Source organism: Colossoma macropomum, unplaced genomic scaffold (genome assembly GCF_904425465.1).
Source record: "Colossoma macropomum unplaced genomic scaffold, Colossoma_macropomum, whole genome shotgun sequence".
NCBI lineage: Eukaryota > Metazoa > Chordata > Actinopteri > Characiformes > Serrasalmidae > Colossoma > Colossoma macropomum.
This window is the reverse complement of record NW_023494806.1, coordinates 13,688,043-13,711,284: the sequence shown is the minus strand read 5'-3', so window position 1 is coordinate 13,711,284 and position 23,242 is coordinate 13,688,043. Positions and strand designations below refer to the sequence as shown.

Genomic DNA, 23,242 nt, shown 5'->3' with positions numbered 1-23,242 from the left:
AAATATCACACCATCTGTCACAAAAGTGTATGTCCTCCAATAAATTAACCTGTTCAGAGAATTTATTAAAATCAAACCAGCAGGTTTAAAGTGAAATATTAATCTTAGTGTGTATTTTAATTTTCTTTCTTGGACCTTTCATGGAAATCCATGAACAGGCACTAGGTCAGTTGACATGAAATGACTCATATGTGAATAAATGACTCTAGATTGTAGCTTTAATAATTTTATTTCCAAATAAACTAAATACAACTGTCAATAATACGTGGATCACTTTTCACACAAATACAAAAATATGCCAATTTTATGTGACTGCAAGATCAATAAACATAGAAACACATATTATTATCCATAGTGAAGACAAATATCTGTTGGTTACAGTGAAAGAAAAAAGTATCAAAAAGGCCACCAGAGAGAAAATAAATTAAAATATGCATAAATTATGATTAGGAAATATAGCTATATTTAGGATTGTTTAGTGTCAGTGAGATCACAAGACCATCTCAGATGAAACCAGTATCAATACCAAAACTGAAAACAGGCCACAGCTGGAACAAGCAGATCAGTCAGGCATCACCATGCAAAATCAATCCCTTTAAAAATTACTTTAAAAAACTAGCGTAGAACATTCAGAGTAATGCAAAATATTGAAAAAGAGTACAAATAAACAGGGTTGTTTATGAATCTTTTGAGCATGTAGCACTGGTGCTATAAAAGTTGTGCTGTAGCATAAATTCTTTTAGCTCTAGGATGAAAACTACATAAGATGCTTCTAAAAAAGTATATATCTCAATAAGTGGAACAAATTCTCATTTTACCTGTGAAGCAGTAGGTTTGTATTTTAAAACTCCATTTATGAAATACACAGATAATTAATTTTCTCCTCTTAATTCAGATTCCCCATAACAGGGCACAAATATCACTTAAGCAGTCTTTTTCTGCATCTTTAAGCACAGGGAAACCCACACCAGCAGAAATCGCATGTATGATGAGAGTCAACTTTCAAATTGGGAAACTAAATAGTTTAATTTAAAGGTAAGGCTCAGTGTTGTTTAATATGCAATTTCAATTTATCAACGTACTCCAAAAACAGCATAAAGATAGTAAACAGGCTAAAGACAGCAGGGGACACTGCAGCTTTCGATTGGGAGACCGAAGGAGGAGGACTTCTTTTTTCAGCAGGCAAAAGTAAACTCTTAAATAATTGCTAGCTTTACATAAAACATAGCCCCAAACTAAACAACTGGGGCATTTTGTACATTCTTAGGCCCTTGGTTTTTCAAACATCTGATTGTATTACCGGATAGACTATAACCACCCTAAATACAAGAACCTAATCTGCGGCACAGCTCACACGATGATGCAGAGCAGATGACCTGGGCTGTTGGGAAATGTTGGACACACAAAGTGGTTACGGCTCATGAAGAACTGACTAAACTTCAATTAGCACTTGGGCTCAACATAATATCTGAATGAACACGCACACATGAGGGTCTACTGCATGAGTGCGACTGTGATCTTTTTTGTTATCGCACAGGATTCCTTCACATGCATGTCATCGCATTGTACAGCCCTGATAAAGCAAAAAATCTGATTCCATTTTGATTTGACATAAATTACATGAAATCTTTTCAGAGACTTTTAAGGCTACACAAAAGATTTTACAACAGATGATTTTTTTCATTCAAACAACCAGAATCTTGTTCAGAGATAAATATAAGAACATATAAGATACTCCTACATACTAAACAGTTCTGGACAGAGCATTGAAAAAAATTCCCTTCATTTTACTGCAGGAAAAATCTGCTTTGGTAAAAGTACATTAATGTGCACCCAGAGGAGCAAAAAGTATTAGATGTCACTGTGCTCATGTATTTGTTTTGAGTGTTTGCCAGCTAATGGCAAAATTTAAAGACATGGCTGTAATTTCTAGACTTGCTGATCTTGCAGAGCTTATATTATAAATATTGGAGAGCTACAAACTCATTATTGATACTTGTTTGCTATCAGTATGTGAGTCATAATTTTAGTTTAGGTATATGCTGTTTGTACAAGTATAGTTGTGTAACAATTTATACTAATTAATTATATAATTAATCCATCTTTAGAACCCATATTCATAACTTCTCTCAGATTTATTTCCAGAAGGCCATTTCAAAGGTCATGTGGTTTTTATGTATTTTATTTTTACATGACCATTTTCTAATTCTTTATTCCTTAGGATTAAACAGGATGTCCTAGTTACTGTGCTTTTAAGACTGATGTTTGAAATTGAGCTCTATGACCTCTGAATGGTGACCCAACTGACTTAACTGAAGTCCTGAAAGACATCAAAAAATAAAACATAGCCCTTCCTTTCAGACATCTGGATCTTTGGAAAGACTGCAATGATACATCTGCTTCCTAACAGCCAGGAATGGCTGAACATTTAATCATTTTCCTCATTTCCAACTTGCACTTCAGTAACTCTCAGACTGTCAGCAGTGACTCCTTAACCACTTCAGCATGAATGTGGCCTAGACTGCTGTAGGCTGAATGGATGGACATATGTAAGCATGTTCATGGTTGTGACATCACTACGATGAATTTAAACGGGGCTGACTTGGCAGCTCGATTTCCATTTAGGAACTGTGTAGACTGAAGAGTAAATGATTTGCTTACATGCTACATCAAACTTTCATTTAAAAAACACAAAGAAAGTTCCATTTTCCTTAAAAAGTAGCAAGATATAAATAATGGGAACATTAGCACATAGATGCACTTTCAAAACAAAAATAGTTGTACATACATTTGAAAAATAAGTTCATATTACTGGGATGGCAATCAAATGATTTAAGGTGAAAAGGTAGATAGAAATTTTCAAGCAGCGTTTCTGCTGTTGGCACAAAAGAAAATGTAAACAAAGGAAATATAAATTATTAAAATGTGACACATTTGCAGTATAAGTGACTTTCATTAAGGTTTTTACAGGATGGGAATGCAGGATTTTAACATTTAATATATTTTTTATTTTTGTTATATATTAATGACAAAGTCATCAGCAAATGTCACTAATGTTGTGTAATCCCTTGTATTATGTTAGTGATGATAGTTTTAAATCAGCTTAATGCTTAAAGGTTTTTGTCCGTCAGGGTGAAAATGAGCAATGAGCAAAAAAAAAAAAAGTGAGTAAAATGTCATCATGAGGCAGCTGCTAGTACATTCATTGACTAAAAATGGCCTCTTCTCCTGCATTTAGAAGTGATTCTGGAAAATGCATGAGGCTCGGAGTTACAGCAGCATCTGCTGGACAAAACTCCGCTAGGCTGCCTGAAATCACAACTGACCATTTTTACCTTGTTAGATGTCCCAAGTTATATTAAGCACAATTCATCATACAATACAATTAAAGAACATTCTTGTTTTCCTGAAATCACCCATCAAAATGTATGTATCCACCCCTAAAACGTCCTCTGATTGTTGATTTTGTCACTGTGCACCAACACGATTTCAGATTCACACTGACTTTAAACAAGTAATCAGTAATCTACATTGGAATATATTTTAAATGCAACCTTAATACTCTGCCATGTGCAGGAGAACAATGGAAACAATGTGATATAAAAAAAAGTTGAAATATTTTGTTTCAAATTTGCTAAAGTAAAAGTCATAACTGCAGTTTATTAAATAGTTAAAGCATAGCAAGTAACTATCCCATAACCACTACACTACAGCAGAACACAATTTTATAGTTCTCTGCAAAAGTCAAAGACCATCTTTTTTATTATTCAATTTCCAGTCAAAATGGCCATTATGTACAAGTTTTTCAGGAAATATTTCTGAGGAGATTAGGAAGAGGAAAGAAAATAAGTGAAAAAGCAGGAGTTTCCAAAACTGCAGTTCAAAAGTTATTTAAAAGATACAGAGAAAATGGAACTCCTAAAAACCACACAAGACCTGGTAGACCAGCAAAACTGTTCCCCTCAGATAAACAGCACTTACAGCTTTCGTCTGTGAGAGAGAGGAGAAAATGAAGCAGCTTCAGATCTGAAAAATCCACAGGTGTTTCTGTCCATACTTCCACTGTGAGAAGACAACTCAACACTATGAGTCTGAAAGGATGTGTAGCTGTCAAGAAGCTGTTACTAAGAAAAAGAAAAAAATTAAAACCAAACAAATAAGCTGCTGGTGTTTTCAGAACAGTGGATTGACCACCCCCGAGTCCAGACCTCAACACTGAATGTATTTGGGATTACTTGAAGTGTAAGAAGCAGACAGTGCAACCAATTTCTAAGACGGAACTTTGGGGGTGTGGAAAAATTTCCCTGCAGATTTCTTTGAAAAAATGAAAGCAAGTCTCCTAGAAGACTGGCAGTTGAAATAAACACACACACTAAATGCTGAAGGAAGTTGAAGCTTCTGTGTAATTATGAGGTTGAAAATTGAATATCTTGTACTCAATGGCTGTTATGACTGGAAACTATATAAATAAAGCACAGTCTCTGACTCTGCACAGTACTGTACTTTATACCACTATACATTATAGGTGATGTATTAACTGCTCCTAATGAACAGAATGCATTCACCATTTCCATATTTACAAAAACAACATCCCATTAACCACATGACCAAACCCGAAGATTATACAACCTTAAAGACTATTCCCTTTAAAAATTACACTTAAAGTTCTCAATGCACAAAGGGAAGTGCTTTACACTTCTTCTAAGCCCAAACGTTCACATTTCTTGCAAGAATCAGTTGCTTTGAGAATAATTTGACTCTCACATAACAGTCACACACAGACAAGCCATAATCTAACAGCTGACCCATCACAGAGCCCAGAACATAAAGCTGGAACCTTCAGTCTCCATGAGCTACCAGTGCTTGGCGAATTCTGGCACCTCTGTGGTCATCTTCAGCTCCAGACTGCCAGCTCTCTCCAGCACAAAAACAGGATGGCAGGACTGGGTGAAGGACTGCTGGAAGGAGCCCAGGCACTGGCCATTCTGAGCGTTGAAGAAAACCAGCCGGCCAAACGTGAAGTCCAGCAGAGTGCCGATGCGAACAGGAACGTCCATCACGAAGATGTCTGACTCTACGTTGTCGTGCAGCAGCTCAAACCTACAGCTGTGGTGATGGAGAAGAATGAAAGTCTGAAATGGTGGCATGAGGTACTAAACAATATTGATAAAGCAGACAACATTACTGGAATTTTTTTTCTAGAGATAATGACTGCTAAAAATGACTATTTGGCAAGTGAAATCATCAAACATATCTTACATTTCTCATTTTGAGGTCTTCGTTAGCTTATTTTAAGGTTATTCCACTTATTTCTAGGCATTTTTACTTGACTGAAGTATTTTTTTACAGTACAATTATCTCAATATGGGTTAATTTCACTATGTCAGATAATTTTGCTTTTATCAAGCATATTTCTTAAACCAAACAAAAATGTTATATCTTATAACGTGCTTACAGCAATCTCAAAATGAGAAATTTATATATATATGTATATATATATATATATATATATATATATATATATATATCAGCTAGATTTAAGATCATTTTACTTGCTACCATTTTTACAGTGTGTGCAGTAACATGCTTTTGCTCATGTTTCTTTTACAGTTGTACTGCAATTATAAATCAGATCCAACTAATTCTCACATTCAGCTCCTAAAGACTTGAATTCAATCAGGTTAGTTAGAGTAATCAATAAAGAGCATGAAAGCTTTTCTTATGTAATACAATAATGTAAGACTACATCACTCCAAGTCAGCCGAATATTTTGGAGAAATGTTGTTGCTTATTATTATTAATGTTTGTTGCTGGCAAACCGACTTAAAGGACCCATATCCTACATTTTTAAATGATCATTTTGCAACTTTTCTTTATTTCTTAGAACTAAACAGGCTGTTTTTTTGCTACTGTGCCTTTAAGACTGATATATGTAAATCACTTCTATTCTGACTGGTTGCCGTAAATTGTCCTTCATTCAAAAAGCAGCCCAGGATGAAACAGTCCTTATAACTTCAGTGTGAATGGGTGGAGCTAAACTGCTGTAGTCTTAATAGGCGGATAAATGTAAATATGTTTAGCTGACAATAAAACAGTAAGGAAATTTTGTCTCTCTGTGACATGGAGCTTTTTATCATAAAGGATTTTTGAAACAAGCACTGCATGCTTCCATACTCTTGGTCTGTAGCATATTGTTGCTGTCGAGACAAAACCTTGTATGTCCATTTTTTTAACATAATTTACAAATTCCAGCTACTCTTTATATTGTGTCAAAATTTCAAGATGAATGGACCAACAGAAATGATGCAAAATTACTTGGAATGAAAACATTCTTCATTAAATTCCTTTAAAAGTTAAGGCTTTTCCTTCTCCTGTGAGCTTTTTGGAAGTATGAGATTTTGTTCTGACAGTGACGATATATTAATCTATGGTAGAGAACCTGATGGATGTTGGTACACAGTGTAGACACCAGGAGGCGCAGTTGTCCCCCACTGCACTGTCTTTTGGAGCTGTCTTATAGGCTACACCAATGCGGTAGGCTTTACAGTCTGCCACCACTGTTTCCCAGTAGTGATACCCAACAGGGGGCAAAATCTCTCCCATCACTGCTGGACATCTGTAAAGAGAAGAAAAGTACCCAGGTTAGAAAAAGAAGAGCAGCGTTCAAATTACAATTCAAACAGGCTATCATAGCACAGTGTAATGATATAGTTTCAATTGATTGTAATATAATAACTTTATTAGAAACATCTACCTTGTTAGAGTTGTTACAGTTATTGACTGTAGGTTACCTTTTTCAGCGCACAATTTTGCTATTCTCTAGACCAGAGGGGGTTAACTCCTTAATCCAGCAGAGTTTTGTGATTTTCGCACCCAATTCAACTCAGCAGTTAACTGGAAAGCTTAATTGGTGTGTTAAGAGCAGGAAAATCAAAAACTGTGCTGGACACTGCTCTTCTATATCTGCCCTAGGCCTTAATCAGTGGCCAGTTTCTGACAACAGGACCACTGCTGGCTCTGTATTTTTGGTTGGTTTTGGTTATTTTCATCCCAGCAGTGGCAATAACATGTTTAAAAATCTCACTGGTGCAACGAATGTTCACACTCATACCAGCACAATACACACTGGTGTCAATGCTGTGCTAAGTACAGTTCACCACACAAAAACTGTCTGGTCAGTAGTGGTCCTGTAGTTGGCTCTTTTCACTGTTAGACAGTATTGAGTGTGGCTGAATACTTGTGCAGCAGCAGATGGGCTACAGTCAGTAACTGTAAACCTACAAAGTGCACCTACACTGCAGGTGTTTCTAATAAAATGGCCAGTGATTGCAGATACAAGGTAGGTGTATCTAACAAACTGCCAACTATACATCACATCTTACTCAATAAGTGAGAACATCTCATTGTAGGTTTCTAGAGGATACTCCACTGATGTCCTGGTCTCAGAAACCTTAAGCACCGGATTTGCCGTTTCGCTCAGCAAGAGGAACCTGGTACCTGAACAGTTACAGAACAGAGACAGCAACATAGCTTCAACACTGATAGTGTATATTTGTGTAATAATGTTTAACTGTCTTGTTTCTTTGTTTAACAGTTTCAACATAAAATACTGTGCAAAAGTCAGAGACCACCCTTTGTTTATTTAATTTCTAGTCAAAATGGCCAAGTTGTTAATTTTTCAGGAGGTATTTATGAGGAGATTGGATGTAAAATAATCCACTTGCATATGAAAAAAGTGAAAAATCTGGAGTTTATTAAACTGGAGTCTATAAATGGATTAAAAGATTACAAGAAAAAAACGTAACAACCATGCAAGACCTTCCGATGCAAGTTGCCATCGGATAAACAGTACTTAAAGCTTTGACGTTTCTTTCTGTCCTTCCACTGTGAGAATGTTATTAGCATGAAAGGATTCGTAGCTGTCAAGAAGCCGTTAATGAGAAAAGAAAATTGATAAAAAGAAGAAAATTTGTAAATAAAACAAAGAAGCTGCTGGGGTTCTCAGAAGAATGGACTGACCACCCAAACCTCAACATCAGTGAATGTGTTTGGGATTACTTGGAGATGTGGAAAATATCTCTTTAGATTTCTTTGAAAGTAAGTCTCCTGAAAAGAACAGGAACTGCGATAGAGGAAAAGACACAGTGGACACACTAAACACTGGAAAATTTGATATTATATTCTTGATGCGTCGGTGTAATTTTCTGGTAAATATGTTTTGTCCTTTTTTCTTATGCTGAAAACTTGAACTTAATGTCCATTTTGACTGAAAATTAAATAAATAAAAGGTAAATAAACGAAGCGTGGTCTCTAACGTTTGCACAGTACTGTACATATACATAAGCCTAACCTAAAGCATTGTCTAATTCCATGAAATTTCTATCTTCTGTAATCAGAATTTGACATTATAATTAGACTCAGCTTGCACAAAGACCTGAACAAAAAGCTACAGTGGCTTGAACACTGGGCTAGTAAGGGGGTCTCTGACCTCTCGTGGAGATGAGGGCCGCTTCGCTCTGTTCGCTGGCTCCTGCAGCGTTCACTGATTTGATATAGAAGAGGAAGTTCTCGTTCGGGCTGAAGGAGAACCTTATGCTCATAGCCTTTAATGCCAGACACGGACCTGTGAGGTAAGAGCTCGTTTTCAGTCAACTTAATCTTATTACGCAGCTTGTAAGTGGTTTGAGGTGAATCGGTGCAGAACCACAAGAAGCAGTAACTGTCTGAGAAGTGGATTTGAGAATAACAGCTTGTAGAGGTCATAACATGTTGCCTGAGGCTGCTTATGTGGGAGAGAAAGGAAATGTTACCTAAGAGTCTGCATCAAATGCTTATAGGCATTTGTTGGTGCTTTACAAGATGCAAAATGCATAAGACAGTGGAGTTTCATGTTAATGTGGCAGCATTTAGCAAGAATTTGTCTATGGGTTCACATTCTGTATTTTTCTAGTATTTTATTATTTTCCCCTGAAGTTCACCTACAATGCTTGTGCAGTTTCAGGCACTAAAAACAACCATAATTCACCGTTACATGACCATTTTCTGAACTCCATTTAACGTTTATAATAAAACCAAACAAACTGTTCAAAAAAAGTTCAAACTGGAATTTTCAGGAAAAAGGGATGTCAAAAAATACACATAAGCCACTTCTTTCGGATGTTTGGCTCCTCTAGACAGCTCATATAATTAATTTACGTCCTGACAGCCAGAAACAGCATAATTTTTAAAGGGTCCATAAAATGGAAAACAGAATTTTCCTCATGGTTTTGAAATAAATAAGACTGAAGTAACATAAAATTGTTAAAGCTTCATAATTTACTATTCATTTTTCAGTCCATACAGTCCATGTATGAAAACTAAGTTATAAATACAGCCCATTTTGAATTTACCATTTATGTAATGTCCTGATAACTCATTTTTCTGCCCTGTTGCATTTTAAGTGTTTCAGCCTGGACTACTTTTTGAATGAGGCACGATACAGGACAGCCAATCAGAACAGACCTCTTTGACAGATCAGGTACAGTAAGATCTCAAAGGTGCACTAAAAACAGCCTGTTTAATTGTTAGGGGAAAAGAGACGGTATAAGTGGACCATATAAATAATAATAAAATAAAATACAGCAGTAACAACACCCCTTATCACTTCACTGTATACGGTTGAGCGAAACATGTGTAGCCTGAATGGACAATTGTATGTAAATATGTTCATGTTTGTGACATCACAACCATGATGAATTCCAAAAATCTATGGACTGAACAGACTGAAGAGTTTTCCATGACATGAGCCCCTTAACAGAACCATGTTAGCCCAATGTTTGGAGAGCAGAATTTGACACATTGTCATTCTACATTAGTTGTGCATCAGTGTAAATGGGGTACAGTATGTGGCATGTACCTGAGCCCCTCTCCTTCCATAGCGTACTGGCGGCAGTACTCCAGAGTGAAGCTATCCACAGCACTGGGCTGAGCTGAACTCCAGCGGAGGGTGGCGGAGTCCCACAGCACTGTGCAGGCCTCGGGGTTGATCACTGGAACCGAGGGGGCTGCAGAAACACATATCGTGAATACATGTATGGATTAATCATGTTACAAACCATTAATCGTATTAATCCTGTAAGCTGTAAACCGTAAGCATAAGCTACAAAGTGTGTATATTTTTAATCTGTTGTGTTCTGCAGTTGCTGATGCAGTTGTAAGCACTTCATAGATCATCACCAATTACAAGAAGGCTTTAATAGCACACTGCTGCATTCTCCATGTAAATTCCACAAAGCACTCCATTTCAATTCTGCACAAACAGCCACCCACACACACCAAAATAGAGCTCCAAGCCACTGACCTGTTCTGAAAGGCAGTCTCTCGCTGGGCAGGCTGCAACCAGTGTAGTTCACCGCCATCACCCAAACCTTATAGCACTTATCTGGCTCTAGCTCCTCCAGGTTACAGTAACTCTCCTTCACCGTCACTCTATACTCCTCCGAGATGGCTGCAGTTCATTTACATGGTGCACAGAACAACTGTAATTAGACTATTATGACTTTTATAAAAAGGTTTATAACTGCATAAAACCCCATTGTGTTTACAAATGATGTAGTTAATATGTAATTACAGAATAGTTACACAATAAAATATATTTACATTTTAATTACATTCTGCAACAACAGGCTTGAGTCTGCACTTTCAACAGTCTTCTATTTATACACACACACACACGCACACACATTTTCTAAGCTGCTTATCCTTTAGGGTTGCGGGGGGGTGCTGAAGCCTATGGTTTATTTATAATGATGCCAAAAATATGGCAAAAAATGTAAAGGCACAACTACAAAACAAGAATATGCACACAATAACTTTTCATCAAACTCAAATCATAGTAAAATATCTCTTTTACTAAGAAACACAATGTGGTATTGACTGAACACGTTTAGAATCCACAATTTTGACAGAATTTTTTCCATGTAAGAAATAATTATTATAGAATTACTGTTAAAAATGAATATGCTTTTGTTATTAATGATAATACCTGCAACTTCTATGGGTTAATCAAACTCTGAAGAGCAGAGTCACAATCAACTTCAGTTTCCCAAAGATTTTTTCAAACAAAAGTTTTAAAACCCCATAGACAATATTCTAAGCCAATGCTTTTCAACCTTATTATATTTTACATTTACTTTTTAATCATTAAAGTATCTAGCTAGATATGTTAATGTTTATTTTTGGTGCAAATCAATGAAAAACGTTGCTGTTTCTCATTGTATGAAATTCATCCATCATGGATAAACGACTACACATAGAAAACATTTGGATATTTTTTGGTGTTTATTATGTTGCTTGATTATGCAGTCAAGTAGAATTTGATAGGTTAAACTATTTATTGTTTTGTGTTAGCATTTGAAATGATCAGGTCAGTTAAATCTTGTGGGCTGCAGAAGCTTTTCTGGTCAGTTGTGTGGGACCGCAAAAGGTTTGGAACCCCTTATCAAGGCAATGTAATAAAAACTGGTTATCAATAATACAGGATTTGTTGCACTAGAATTACACTTATCTTTAATCAAGGGAAATATATTTAATATTGTCAGCGTATTCTGGGAAGATTTCAGTATTGGCTTTGAATACAGGTTTTTTATTCTCAAGCCAGTTATTAAAGAGAGTAGTTTTTAAAGACCCTATGTATTCACTTCTACCCTAATCTCACCTCCTTGCGGTTCTTCCATGCAGTAGACCTGGAAGCAGTCGATGATGTCTTCCTGGTTGATTGTCCAGTACACGGTGACAGAGGTGCTTGTGGCAGAATTGGCCTCCTGAGGTTGAAGATTAGGTTTCTGAGGCACTATAAAGAACCAAGAATGAAAGAAGAGCTTCAGCTACAAAGGGTTTTCTTAATACTTGGCCACCTTAAATGACTGCTGGCTTGGACACAGTACAAAGAAAAAAAAAATCGTTGGTATAGAACCTTTACATTATGTGGAGTTTCTCCAAACTTTAAAAAGATTCTTCACACCTGCATTATTCTTCAACTCATGTGTAAAAAGATTATTTAAAGAGCAATCAACTGAAAGGTTCTTTAGTTAATCAAAAGTAGTTCTCTTACAGCATCACTCCAAAGCACCCTTTTGGCAACCTTATTTACGAGTTTAAGAACGCAAAGAATGGGCTTGTGTCTATAGGAAGAATGTCCTTGCTAAGTCAGCCCATAAGGACAGAGAGCAGAGAACGCACCTATAAGTGTTTAAGATGTGCTGTGTACTTGCTACAGCAGAATATTCCATGCTGTGTAGTCCAGGACTAGGCTTAATCCTTGTCTGGAAAGCTAAATGTTTAAGTTGTGGAATACTTTAGTACATTACAAATCACTGAACGTCATCTAAAATGACTCCACAAATGTGCTGTCTTTCATTACTATAATGAAGCCAAAGACTAGTTTGAAACATCCAAGTTGATTTTTTCACTGGTACTGAGTAAACTGTTATTTGAAAGTGTTATATCCTTTTCAATGTAGCGGCTTCATGAGGTGCAACACTGCCGTGAATTATGAGCTGTCAATTAATTCTCATTGGCAAGTCTCGTACTGATGCATTCTTGGTATGTGAGGAGGATCAAGAACATTTGGGGGTGTCTTAACATTTCTCAGTGCTTGTGTTATTGAATAGTGGAATGCAGCTTGGGAAAACCGAGAAGCAACTCAATTCTGTTTATGTTCCTCATGTCAAAAAGTGAAGCCATTTGTAGGTCATCATGGTAGACACTGTATGTTCTGTCTATCTGTTTAATGCTCTATTTGAGCTGGGTTACTTTTACCAGGAGGACCAGTAATTTGTAAGGGATTTGAGTGACCCTGTTCATATGGGATGAACTTCCCTCAGAGAGCCTGGATCAAAATGTCATACCCTGGCTGTTCACATCAGCATTAAGATTGAAATGAAATGTGTCCAAACAAACAAACAACAAAAACAAACTCCTAGTTAATACCAGACAGAACAGCAGTAGGCTAATAAAGTGGGATTATGTAACAAATGTCACCTAACAGGACAGAAATCACACTTTTAAGATATTTCATTTTTCTTTTCCTAATAATTAGGCCACTAGCATGTGGAGATCACAGTAGTCCTGTGTAGAACCTGAGGATAAAGAGATGTTTTAGTGGTTATCCCTGGTCCCTGGTTGCCAAAAACAGAAGTGCTGTTATATACACCAATCAGCCATAACATTATGACCACTTTCCTTGTTTCTATGCTCATTGTCCATTTTATCAGCTCCACTTACTATATAGGTGCACTTTGTAGTTTGTTAGCCCCCTTTTTACCCTGTTCTTCAGTGGTCAGGACCCCTATGGACCCTCACAGAGCAGGTACTATTTGGGTGGTGGATCATTCTCAGCACCGCAGTAACTCTGACGTGGTGGTGGTGTGTTAATGTGTGTTGTGCTGGTCTGAGTGGATCAGACACAATTGTGCTGCTGGAGTAAAAGGGGGCTAATAAAGTATGCAGAGAAACAGATGGACTACAGTCTGTAATTGTAGAACTACAGAGTGCACCTATATAGTAAGTGGAGCTGATAAAATGGACAATGAGCGAAGAAACAAGGTCATAATGTTATGCCTGATCGATGTATATCTAAGCTGTGTTGTTACATTACCATGAGGTTAATTTAAACAGGACTACTATTAACGAGAGAACTCCATGTTTTACAAATTACATAAGGAAACTTGTTCTTGGGTTACTACACAGGTGATCAGTAAAAACTACAGACATTGCAAATTCATAGCAGATTTAAATCACAGATCTTATCAATTACCACTTAAATTACAGCACCTCCCCATGTTATACTAATCCAGCACAAATAGGGCCTCAGTTTGACACTTTCTTCCTTACTGTGCTGGACTCTCTGCCCACAGCCTCCAAGATCAAATCTCACTTTTAATGAGATCAGTCAGGGTTACACTCACTTCTTATTGAAACTGCTAAAGACTTGCCTGGAATAACTTGACGGTTTTTCTTCTCATTTCCTGTGGTGCCTTTGGCATAATCTTCAAACACAAGCAGACCTCGTGGGCCAAGCTCTAGCGACATGGTGGATTCTAAAGCTGTTTTTAGCCTGTCACAGAACAAACAGCACAAATGTAAAGAAGAAGCATGATTCACTGAATAGATCCCACATGGCACACATTCATCCCCACTTCAGCACTGCAATGATGGATCCACAAGCAGAATTAAAAGCTAGCAAACAACCAGACATTTCAAAACATTAGTGGACAATAAAATCAGCATTTATTCACTGCAAACAAAGTGTGCAGACTACACCAAGCACTGTTATGCAGTTTAGTGAGCTCATTACGTGTGCAACACACTCCTTGGTTACCTCGTATTAATGTCTTTGAATGACTGAGGGTGGGAGAAAAAGAAATGATTAAGCATAATTCATTCTGTGGAATGTAAAAAAGAGACTGAAGAACTAATGTGTGCTGCTAATTTAAACTGGCACCTTACGGACATCAAAAACTACAATGATGAGGATTTTTATGGGTTAATTTTAAACAATAACAGACAAATGATGGTTTTAATGACTACCAAAACTGTAAATAGTGAGTGCCACAGTGTGGAAATACAGTATTGTGTAAAAGTCAAAGATAATTTATTTATTTTCCAGTCAAAACAGCCATTTAGGACTGTTACTTACTATCCATTTGTCAGGAAGTATATATAAGATATAACATAAGTAAGGAGAAAAATAAGGAAAATAAATGAAAACACTGGAGTTGAAATCAGAGCTAAGAATTATTAAAAGATAAAGAGAAATTGGACCCTAACAACTGTGGACCACCAAAACTGTAACTATCAGATAAAAGGCACTTTAACCAACTTCTAAGACTGAACTTTGGAAAACTGAAAGAAATGGAAGCAGTAATAAAGGCTGGAAAAATATTGTACTATATTTAGTTGTGTCCATGTCATTTTCTGCATATGTCAATGCCGAAAAAAAAACAAAACTTGTACTTGATGGCAGTTTGGACTGGAAATTAAATAAATGAAGAACGGTCTCTGACTATGGCACTGTACTGTAGCTATAACAGTACTAAATTAATAGTGTTCATTTGGGGCTAAACTGGTAATTTAACTGAGGCCTTGAGGCCTTGCACGCTGCATGTTTTTTTTAAATCAAAAAGCACTTTACACTGAGTAGCACAATTAAAATATACTTTTATGCTGTTTCCGATGATGCTGTGGCCTGTGGATCATCAGATAAAAAGTGTCAGTAATGTACTTCACATGTAGAAAGCAGCAGATAAACAGATTTTGTGAAGCATACTCACAGATACAAACGCTAACTCATCTGTCTCCTCCAGCTCCTTCGTTGTCTTCTCCATGGTCTCTTTGGCCGAGTCAATGTTCGCTTGGAAAGAGACTATTTGGTCATACAGCTGCTCAAGTTTGACCTTCTTTTCATCCTCCATAGTCTGAGACATCTCATTATACTGATCCAACACGAGCTTCAACACCTCCTCGTTCTGCTCGTCCATGGCCTTCTCGCTGTCCTTGCAGAGCTCCTGTGTGCCAAGAACACGATGAAATGGGCATTTTACAGCTTTGGTTTTAATGTAATATCAAAACATGTTTGTACATTCAAATTTATGTACCTCCACTGAGTTGTAAGCCAGCTCAAGTTCAGATACCATGTCTTCAATATTTTCTGATCTTTCTTGTAGCACTGATATCCAGTTACTCAGCTGATTCTGAAAACAGTCACAGAATACAACACCAGTTGATAGAGCTTTAAAATAAAACACAAGCTACTGGGGATTTCAGGGATGCATGATGATGATATTGGAAAAGTATTATTCCTCAACTCTTTTTCACAGCAGCCATAAAATGCAATTTGCACCTATTTTGGAGAAGGACTCTCAGTTGAACTGTACATTTTCTTCTTAAACAATGTTGATGGAATGTATTTTAAAGGAAATGTACATTATTTATAAAACCTATTTTTTTTGCATAAATTATGAAACCTGCTATTTGTTATTGCGGCAGATGCACAATAAAGCTGTGATTCTAGTCTCTGGTTAATCCTTGCATGGCTGTCACTAACAGCTCAACACACACAACATTTCACACAAAGAGAGCCAACTGTAATAACTCTAAATGTCTGCGTTGATTTCCTATGGCAGAAAAAAATTCCAGCATTGGATAGACGTTTAGCTATGACCAATATTTCAAACTTATATTTGTTGAAATATTAGGCGACCCTGGGCTAGTGTGCTAAAATATCTGAATTTTATTCATTTACTGCATTTGTAACCACATAGAAATAAGTGTTTCATTTCTCTGTAAGGCAAATCAATGTATATATATGTATAAAGGTTCATGTATTGGCAATAGTAGCTATATACACAAAAAATGTTGGATACTGGCATCGGCCCAACATTCCCACATTGGTGCATCCCCTAGTAGATTTGTAGAGATTTGAGTGCATGAATTCTAAATAAGCACAGAACATTGTGTTTTTATTTGTGCGTTTTACAGATGCAAATGCCTACCCTTAGGATTGGTCTAGAGAATAAATACAGCTTGGATGATGAATCACAGATCAGTTGTCTATTTTGAGAGAGATGCACTCTTCAGAATTCATTCTGAGTCAGACTGACTCACAGTGTGCTGAAAACTCCATTAGCAGGCAACGGAATGGAATGGAGTTTTCCATTTTTCCTTCCAAGTTTGGTCCTAAACATTTGCTGTTGTTTATACACTGTTGCTAATTAGCAGTTCTACAACAAATTTAAGACACACAAGATTTAAAGAGTGAAGAGAGTCACTGGCTCTACATCAAAAGTAATAATGGTTATGACTTCATGGTCCAAGTTTCCCCAAGAGAACCTATGATGTAGATCAGATGTCAGATTGATGCCATGAGATGATTTCATGAAGGACATTTTCCACGGTTACAGCATAGCACAGCTAAATTATGGGAGTGCACAGATGCGCTTAGGCAGTTAGGAAGAATGAAAGTATGACCTTACCCTGATGTCATCAAATGCTTTATCCAAAGCTGACACTTCATGGTTTTGGTGCCCCCCATCACTCATCAATATTGGGCAACGGCAGACAAGGCAGAATGCATCCATTGGTTGGATTTCTACTTCCTCAATCAAATGTCCGAGCTCTGATGTTTGGGCACCATCCAAGTCCTCAATAAACTCATAGCTTTCTTCAATTGTCTGCTCTGCTGACTTATCTTGGACAAAACCAAGTTCCTCTTTCCCTATAATTACTTCTGATTCTGATTGTCTTGCGTCTTGCTTAGTTATCATCTCATAGTCTAGTTCCTCAATGGCTTCCTTGCTCAAATCAAGCTCAGCTGTGTCTCGTCCAAACCCTGAAAGATCTTCATGCGGGCTGAAGCTTCGCAGTGTTGAGAAAAGACCTGTATCCCTTTTCAGTTTTCTACCTACAACAAAGTCCTCATCATCATCTCTAATGTATTCTGGTTGTTCCAAAGGTGAAACCCTCATTGTTGATAAGTCCTGCATCTCCTTTGGAGGGGAAGGAGTTGTGGGTTCCAGTGTTCTCCATATATTTTCTTTATGTGTATCCTTTAAAAGTACTTTTCTAGACTTAGTCTCAGTCTTATCTTCCACCTCTTGTGCTGCATCTTCTTCGATTGCAGCTGCAGGGTAAACTGGCTCAGGGACCTGGCTAGTGGATTCTTTGAGAGTTGTGTCTGCTGCTACGTCCCTTATCTCATTGACCACCACCTCAATTGGTACTGGTGGCAACACAGTAACTTTGGATGAATCTTCCGTTTCGGCAGCAGCGATAGGTGAAATGGTTTCAGCGTGTTCCCTCTTGCTCTCAACATGTGTGTCTTTTAAAAGTACATCTGCCATCTTCCTGCTTACCTCCTCAGCAACACCTGGAGGTAATACTACTGCTGGTAACAGATCTTCTTCTGGAACTTCTGAAACAGTAGGAAGTGCCACAGGAATGTCCTGTGGGAGTTTGTCAATTGAAACAGTATCTCCTTCAACATCTCGTCTCACACTGTTCTCTGGTATTTTATCATCAACTGGCAGCTCATGTTTCAGCCCAATGTCTTCCTCCATTTTCTTAGGCTCCTCCACTAAAACATGCTCCTCAGCTGGAAACGACATACTGGCTGACATCATTCAGACTTTCTACAGCTGATGTTGAATCTTGTACTTCCATTTTCTTTATTGTCATGAGGTCCTCAGCAGGTAGCTTGCTCTCCACGGTTGGCACTTTATCTTCCATACATTCATTTTCCTGTTTTCTCTTTTCCGTGACGTCCACCTTGATTTCTTCCATTTTCTTTTCAGCTGTGTCTGTTTTGTGTGTCAGTAATCCTTCCGTAGCTTTCTGTTCATTTATAGATTCAATCTCACTTTTGACTTCACTGTCTTTCTCCTCAATTTCTGTCAGAACAACATCCACCGCTGGGACCACAGTGTCAGTGACCTGTTCCTGCATCTCACTTTCAGCTCTCACTTCTTCCTCTACTAAAGCAGGTACCTGCCTATTCTCAAAAACTACAGACTTTACTTCCATTTGACAACTAGCTTCAGGACTAACTGCTCTCTCAACAAAAGGTTTGGCCTCTTCTTCACTTTTTTCAAAGGTTACACCTGTTAATTCTTTTTCATCCTTCTTTTTCAGCTCTTCTGGACTAACTGGAGTTGCCGACATAGATGTGTCTATTACATCTGCCGTCATCACACAATGAGGTTCAGCTTTTTCTGGTGTCTTACTTCTGGCTGATGCTTTTTCCTTGGTAACAATAATGGTTTCTATTATTTCAACTGTACTATCAGTCACAACTTCCAAGCCAGGTTTATTGGTTACACTGCTTGTTTTTTCATGTTTCTGTGGTTCATCCTTCATTTTAACCATTTTTTCTTGCACTACACCACCAGGAGCATGAGTGCTCTCATGTCTTAATTCCACTTCACTTTGTTTTCCATCTTTTGGCAATGGAGGTATATCTTTTTTCTGATTTACTGTTTCTAGTACCTTCGCTGCTTTTTGAGAAAGGTGATCATGTGAGATGACTTTTGCTATTGCACAGCCGGTTTTAGTACCACAATCTTCACTGACATCTAAAGCCTCTGAAACACTCTGTACTGTTACATGCCCAGTTTTCACTTCATCACAATCTTCACAGTCTTCTGAAGGAAACTGAGGTTGAATTTGCCTGTCAGTGGCATCTTGCTTGTCCTCTAACTTTGACTGGCTGACACTAACATCCTCTTCTTGGGACTCAACTTCTTCCTTCACACGAATTAAACATCCAGTCATTTCAAATTTACTTTGTGGCCAAATCATTCGGTCACTCTCTGTAGTATCTACTTCCAGTTCATCATTAACTACTGGAGTTTCATCTTTCAAAGTGAACTTCTCTAGATAGCCATCTGCATCATCAGAGTCAGAATAACGTCGCTTGAATGATTTTTCTGAAATTACACTTTCTACATCCGAAACATCATCATCCTTCTTCCTGTCTCCAACAGCATCTTCATAAAGGTCTGAGTAATGGAAAGACATTGCTCTTGGCTCATCAAGGAGATCCTGATCTATGATCTTGGGTGGCCCAGAGGGGAGATAAATAGGAGTAAGTATACATTCCTGACTGCCAAACAAAGTTGAACCGCATTCTTTGAGCGTTTTAGAGCTTTCTTTTTCTATACGTTCCTCATCCACTTTGGGGTGAGACGAAAGTTTAGGTTCTTCATCACAACTTGCTCCATAAAACACTTCATCAAGATGTTCACCAGCAATTTCAACATCACTGATAATGACAAAGGAATCTTCGTCAAGTTTGTCCTCCACTTTCTCCTTGTGTTGGGACAGCTGAGGTTCCTCTGGTTGGATAACTTCTACAGACTCAAGTTTGTCAGACACATCACCTGGTGCATTTTCATCTAACAGAGTGAATTTCTCTAAATAGTCCAAATCGGTTTCATCTTTCTTGGATCGTTCATCAGGGGAGGCCTGAGACAAGTCCTTTTGACCCTCATCTTTAGTTTCTTGAATGTCTATGACTACATCCTCAGGGCTGGTGACAGCAGCTGTGTTTTCAAGCGGGCTTTTTGATTTGATCTTTGGTGTGGCTTCCAAGTAAGACAAATTGTCTGCCATTTCAGTCACGTCCTCCTCGTCCACGGTAGGAAGTTTTGATGGTACAACAATGTTGAGTATCTCAAAACCTTCAGAAATCAGGTTAAAAAGTTCTTGATCCTTGTCTGGCTTGCTCTCTGCTGTCTGACCATCCTCTGAATTTTCAGGCCTTATATTTGGCACAGATACCTCAATCATTGCAGGCCTCTCCTCTCCTATTGCTGCACCTGATAATCGTCTCCGAAATCGGTCACCCAGCTTCCCTCTACTGCTTGTTCTTTTTCTCCTCTTGATCTTGTCTTCATCCATAATGATAATGATATTTCCCTGCGTCCCAGAACCTTCCATGCTGTAAGCATCTGATGGAGAACTGGCCTCTGAGGCCCACGGGGTTGAGCACCTGCTGGATGCAGTTTCCCATACAATACCACTGTCCTCACTCTGTACTGTCACCATGGAAAAAGAAGCGTCCACCATCAGGCACTGGAGTCTGGGCTTTATGAAGGGGTCTTGGACAACTTCCTTTAAACTGTTAGAAAAGGAGTTTAAAAGTCAGGGATATTCAGTCTATTCACAGCTGAAAAGCATTTACAGGTGAGTCATTCCATGAAGAGAGTGCCACAACATTTGATGCCGTTTATAAGTGACAAAAAGTGTTTTTTTTCAAGGTTAAAGATATCAGTTCAAGGTCCATCATTAAAATAATGCATGAGGACTTTAACAACAAAAAAAAATGGGGTTTTATTTATATATTTTAGTGATACAGACATTTTAACACTTCCTTACAGCCTTGAAGTTACATCTGAATTATAACTAAATTAAAAGCTGGTTTAACATTAACTCTTTGCCTATTTAAATGTGTATGTTTCTACATTAACACAAAGCATGTTTACTAAATATAAAACCATTAATTTGATCTAAGCGTATCCTTAAATTTTGCTTGCCAATCTGTCACACCTTTACAGGGTCAGTTAAGCTAAACATGTCCACTTTGTCACACATAGACAGAAAAAAAGTTTTATTATTAAAAGTCATGTAATTTAATAACCCTCATGTTATTTGGCACAGACAAACAAATAAATGCATTACTAAAAAATATTCCTGGGGTTTGAAAATTTGTTTCTGGCAAGTGGAATACGTAACTATGGTGGACAAAAATGTGGTTTCTTGACATGAAAAATGTTCAAATTAGCATGACCATTTGGCACCCGTCTCATGGAGTGAGTCAGGTAACAATTTATATGTGACATAAAAAGGTTGATCCTTTAAGTGAGAGCACAGTACAGCAACCTGAGCACAGGAGTGATGAGTGCTTAACTAATGATGTTGGGACACTAAGATCTGTAGCTCTGCATCTGCCCTGCTGAAAAAGAATTTTTCCTTTGGTTTTGCTTTCTAATGGGAATTGGCTTAATTGTTAATTAGGAAACCATCAAATGCATTTAGAATCAGCCATTAGTCACCTGATTAACAATTAGGATCCTTTACATTGTGATATCAACACACTTAATGGTGTCTATGGGTATTTTCAGCAGGGTGATCTTCCTGGCTAGAACAAAAACCTGGATTTCACAGGCTTGGTGTTCTGAGAAGATGTTTATCCAATATTATGAAAATATGTCTGATACCATATGACAGGCTGTGATGTTTTTGAGTAGACATACACTCTGTAGGAATACAAGGTGGATTCATTTAGGAATTTTAAGAATAGAAACAAGGACGTTATAAAACACTTAACGTGGCGTAACGTACTAAAACATCAACCTAGGAACACCAGACCTGTCTCACTTACTACTGGTCATTAATACTCTCTACTGCTGAAAGGATGAACCTGTGACCCAAAAAGAAAGTAATCATTCCATGGATTATACAGTTACTGTTACTTCTTTTCTGGATCACAAGTTCATCCTTTCAGCAGTAGAGAGTATTAATGACCAGTAGTGAGTGAGAGAGGTTTGGTGCTCCTGGGTTGTTGCTGCTTTAGTACATCATGACACGTTAAGCTGTTTTGACGTTAAACGTTTTAAAATGTCACAGAGAAACACTCTGAGTATGAGTCACTGTATAAATAGCCTGATATACTTTGGCCAGTTTAGGTTTTAAAAAACCTATAAAAGAACATGTAACTATAAAAGTCTCCCAAACTAGTACAAGACGCTTTGGAATAAGAAGAACAACTATAAAATGTAATATTTAATATATATAAGTCTTTCTGAATTTCTTGTTCGAATTTTCCGTTCCACCTTAAATGGGTGCAGCAGTTACGTTCGGGCGCCTGAGCAGGTGGTAGAATGTGCTGCACCGTTTAAGGTGGAATGGAAAAGCTGGAAAGAGAAGCCAACTACAGGCTACGAAACTGAAGTCAGCTTATTGTTCGAATTTCCGTTCCACCTTAAATGGGTGCAGCAGTTACATTCGGGCGCCTGAGCAGGTGGCAGAATGAGCCGCACCGTTTAAGGTGGAACGTACGACTCCAATAAGAAGCCAACTACACACTACTAGGCTGGAGTCAGCTTCTCATTTGAATATTTCCGTTCCACCTTATATGGTGCAGCAGTTACCTTCTGGCACCTGAGACCCCAGAATGTCTCTGTGGCACCTTTTAAGGTGGAACGGGAAAATTCGAACAAGAAGCTGGCGAATGGGAAGCCCAACCTCAGCCCCATGTTAAAGCCCAAACCCCAGCAGCTGAGCTAGCAGTGTCGGCTAACTGGAACCGACGGAAAAGTGACCTACCTGTTGTGCAGCTCCTCAATCTCTTCCTCGTCAAAACTGGCCAGCTCCGTTCCGTCTCCCTCCAAGTGCTCAATCTCCGCCTCAGTCCGGCGGCGCTCGTGTTCGGCGCGAGGCTCCATTACGTCCAAAATAAGTCCAACTTATTTGATGTTTAAATTGAAGGAGCGCAGCTTCGTGTTTGGAGCATGGCGAGTGGAGCGAGGTTCGCCTTACTCAGCGCGCGCTCGAAATAGAAGGCAAATAATTCAAGGCGCGCCATGTGAGAGTCTATGAGGTCATTATCATTATCATTATTTACAACTGTTTTACATTTTAATTGCTCATTTTCTTACGACCCACTTAATATTAAGATCAACCTTAAATAATGACCCGAAGAGTTTAC

General features: G+C 38.0%; 1 protein-coding gene across 1 annotated transcript; it reads right to left on the bottom strand.

The window, feature by feature from the left end:
• Positions 1–4,328: 4,328 nt before the first annotated feature.
• cmya5 (cardiomyopathy associated 5) lies at positions 4,329–23,233 on the bottom strand. Its single transcript, XM_036598830.1, is given in 15 exon segments — positions 4,329–5,106; positions 6,440–6,616; positions 7,383–7,497; positions 8,489–8,576; positions 8,578–8,623; positions 9,896–10,043; positions 10,340–10,486; positions 11,696–11,830; positions 13,974–14,095; positions 14,360–14,382; positions 15,312–15,545; positions 15,636–15,731; positions 17,013–18,127; positions 18,129–20,653; positions 22,861–23,233. Coding segments are annotated over 15 exon segments (5,343 nt in total). The 5' UTR covers positions 22,980–23,233; the 3' UTR covers positions 4,329–4,853.
• Between the last annotated feature and the right edge of the window lie 9 nt (positions 23,234–23,242).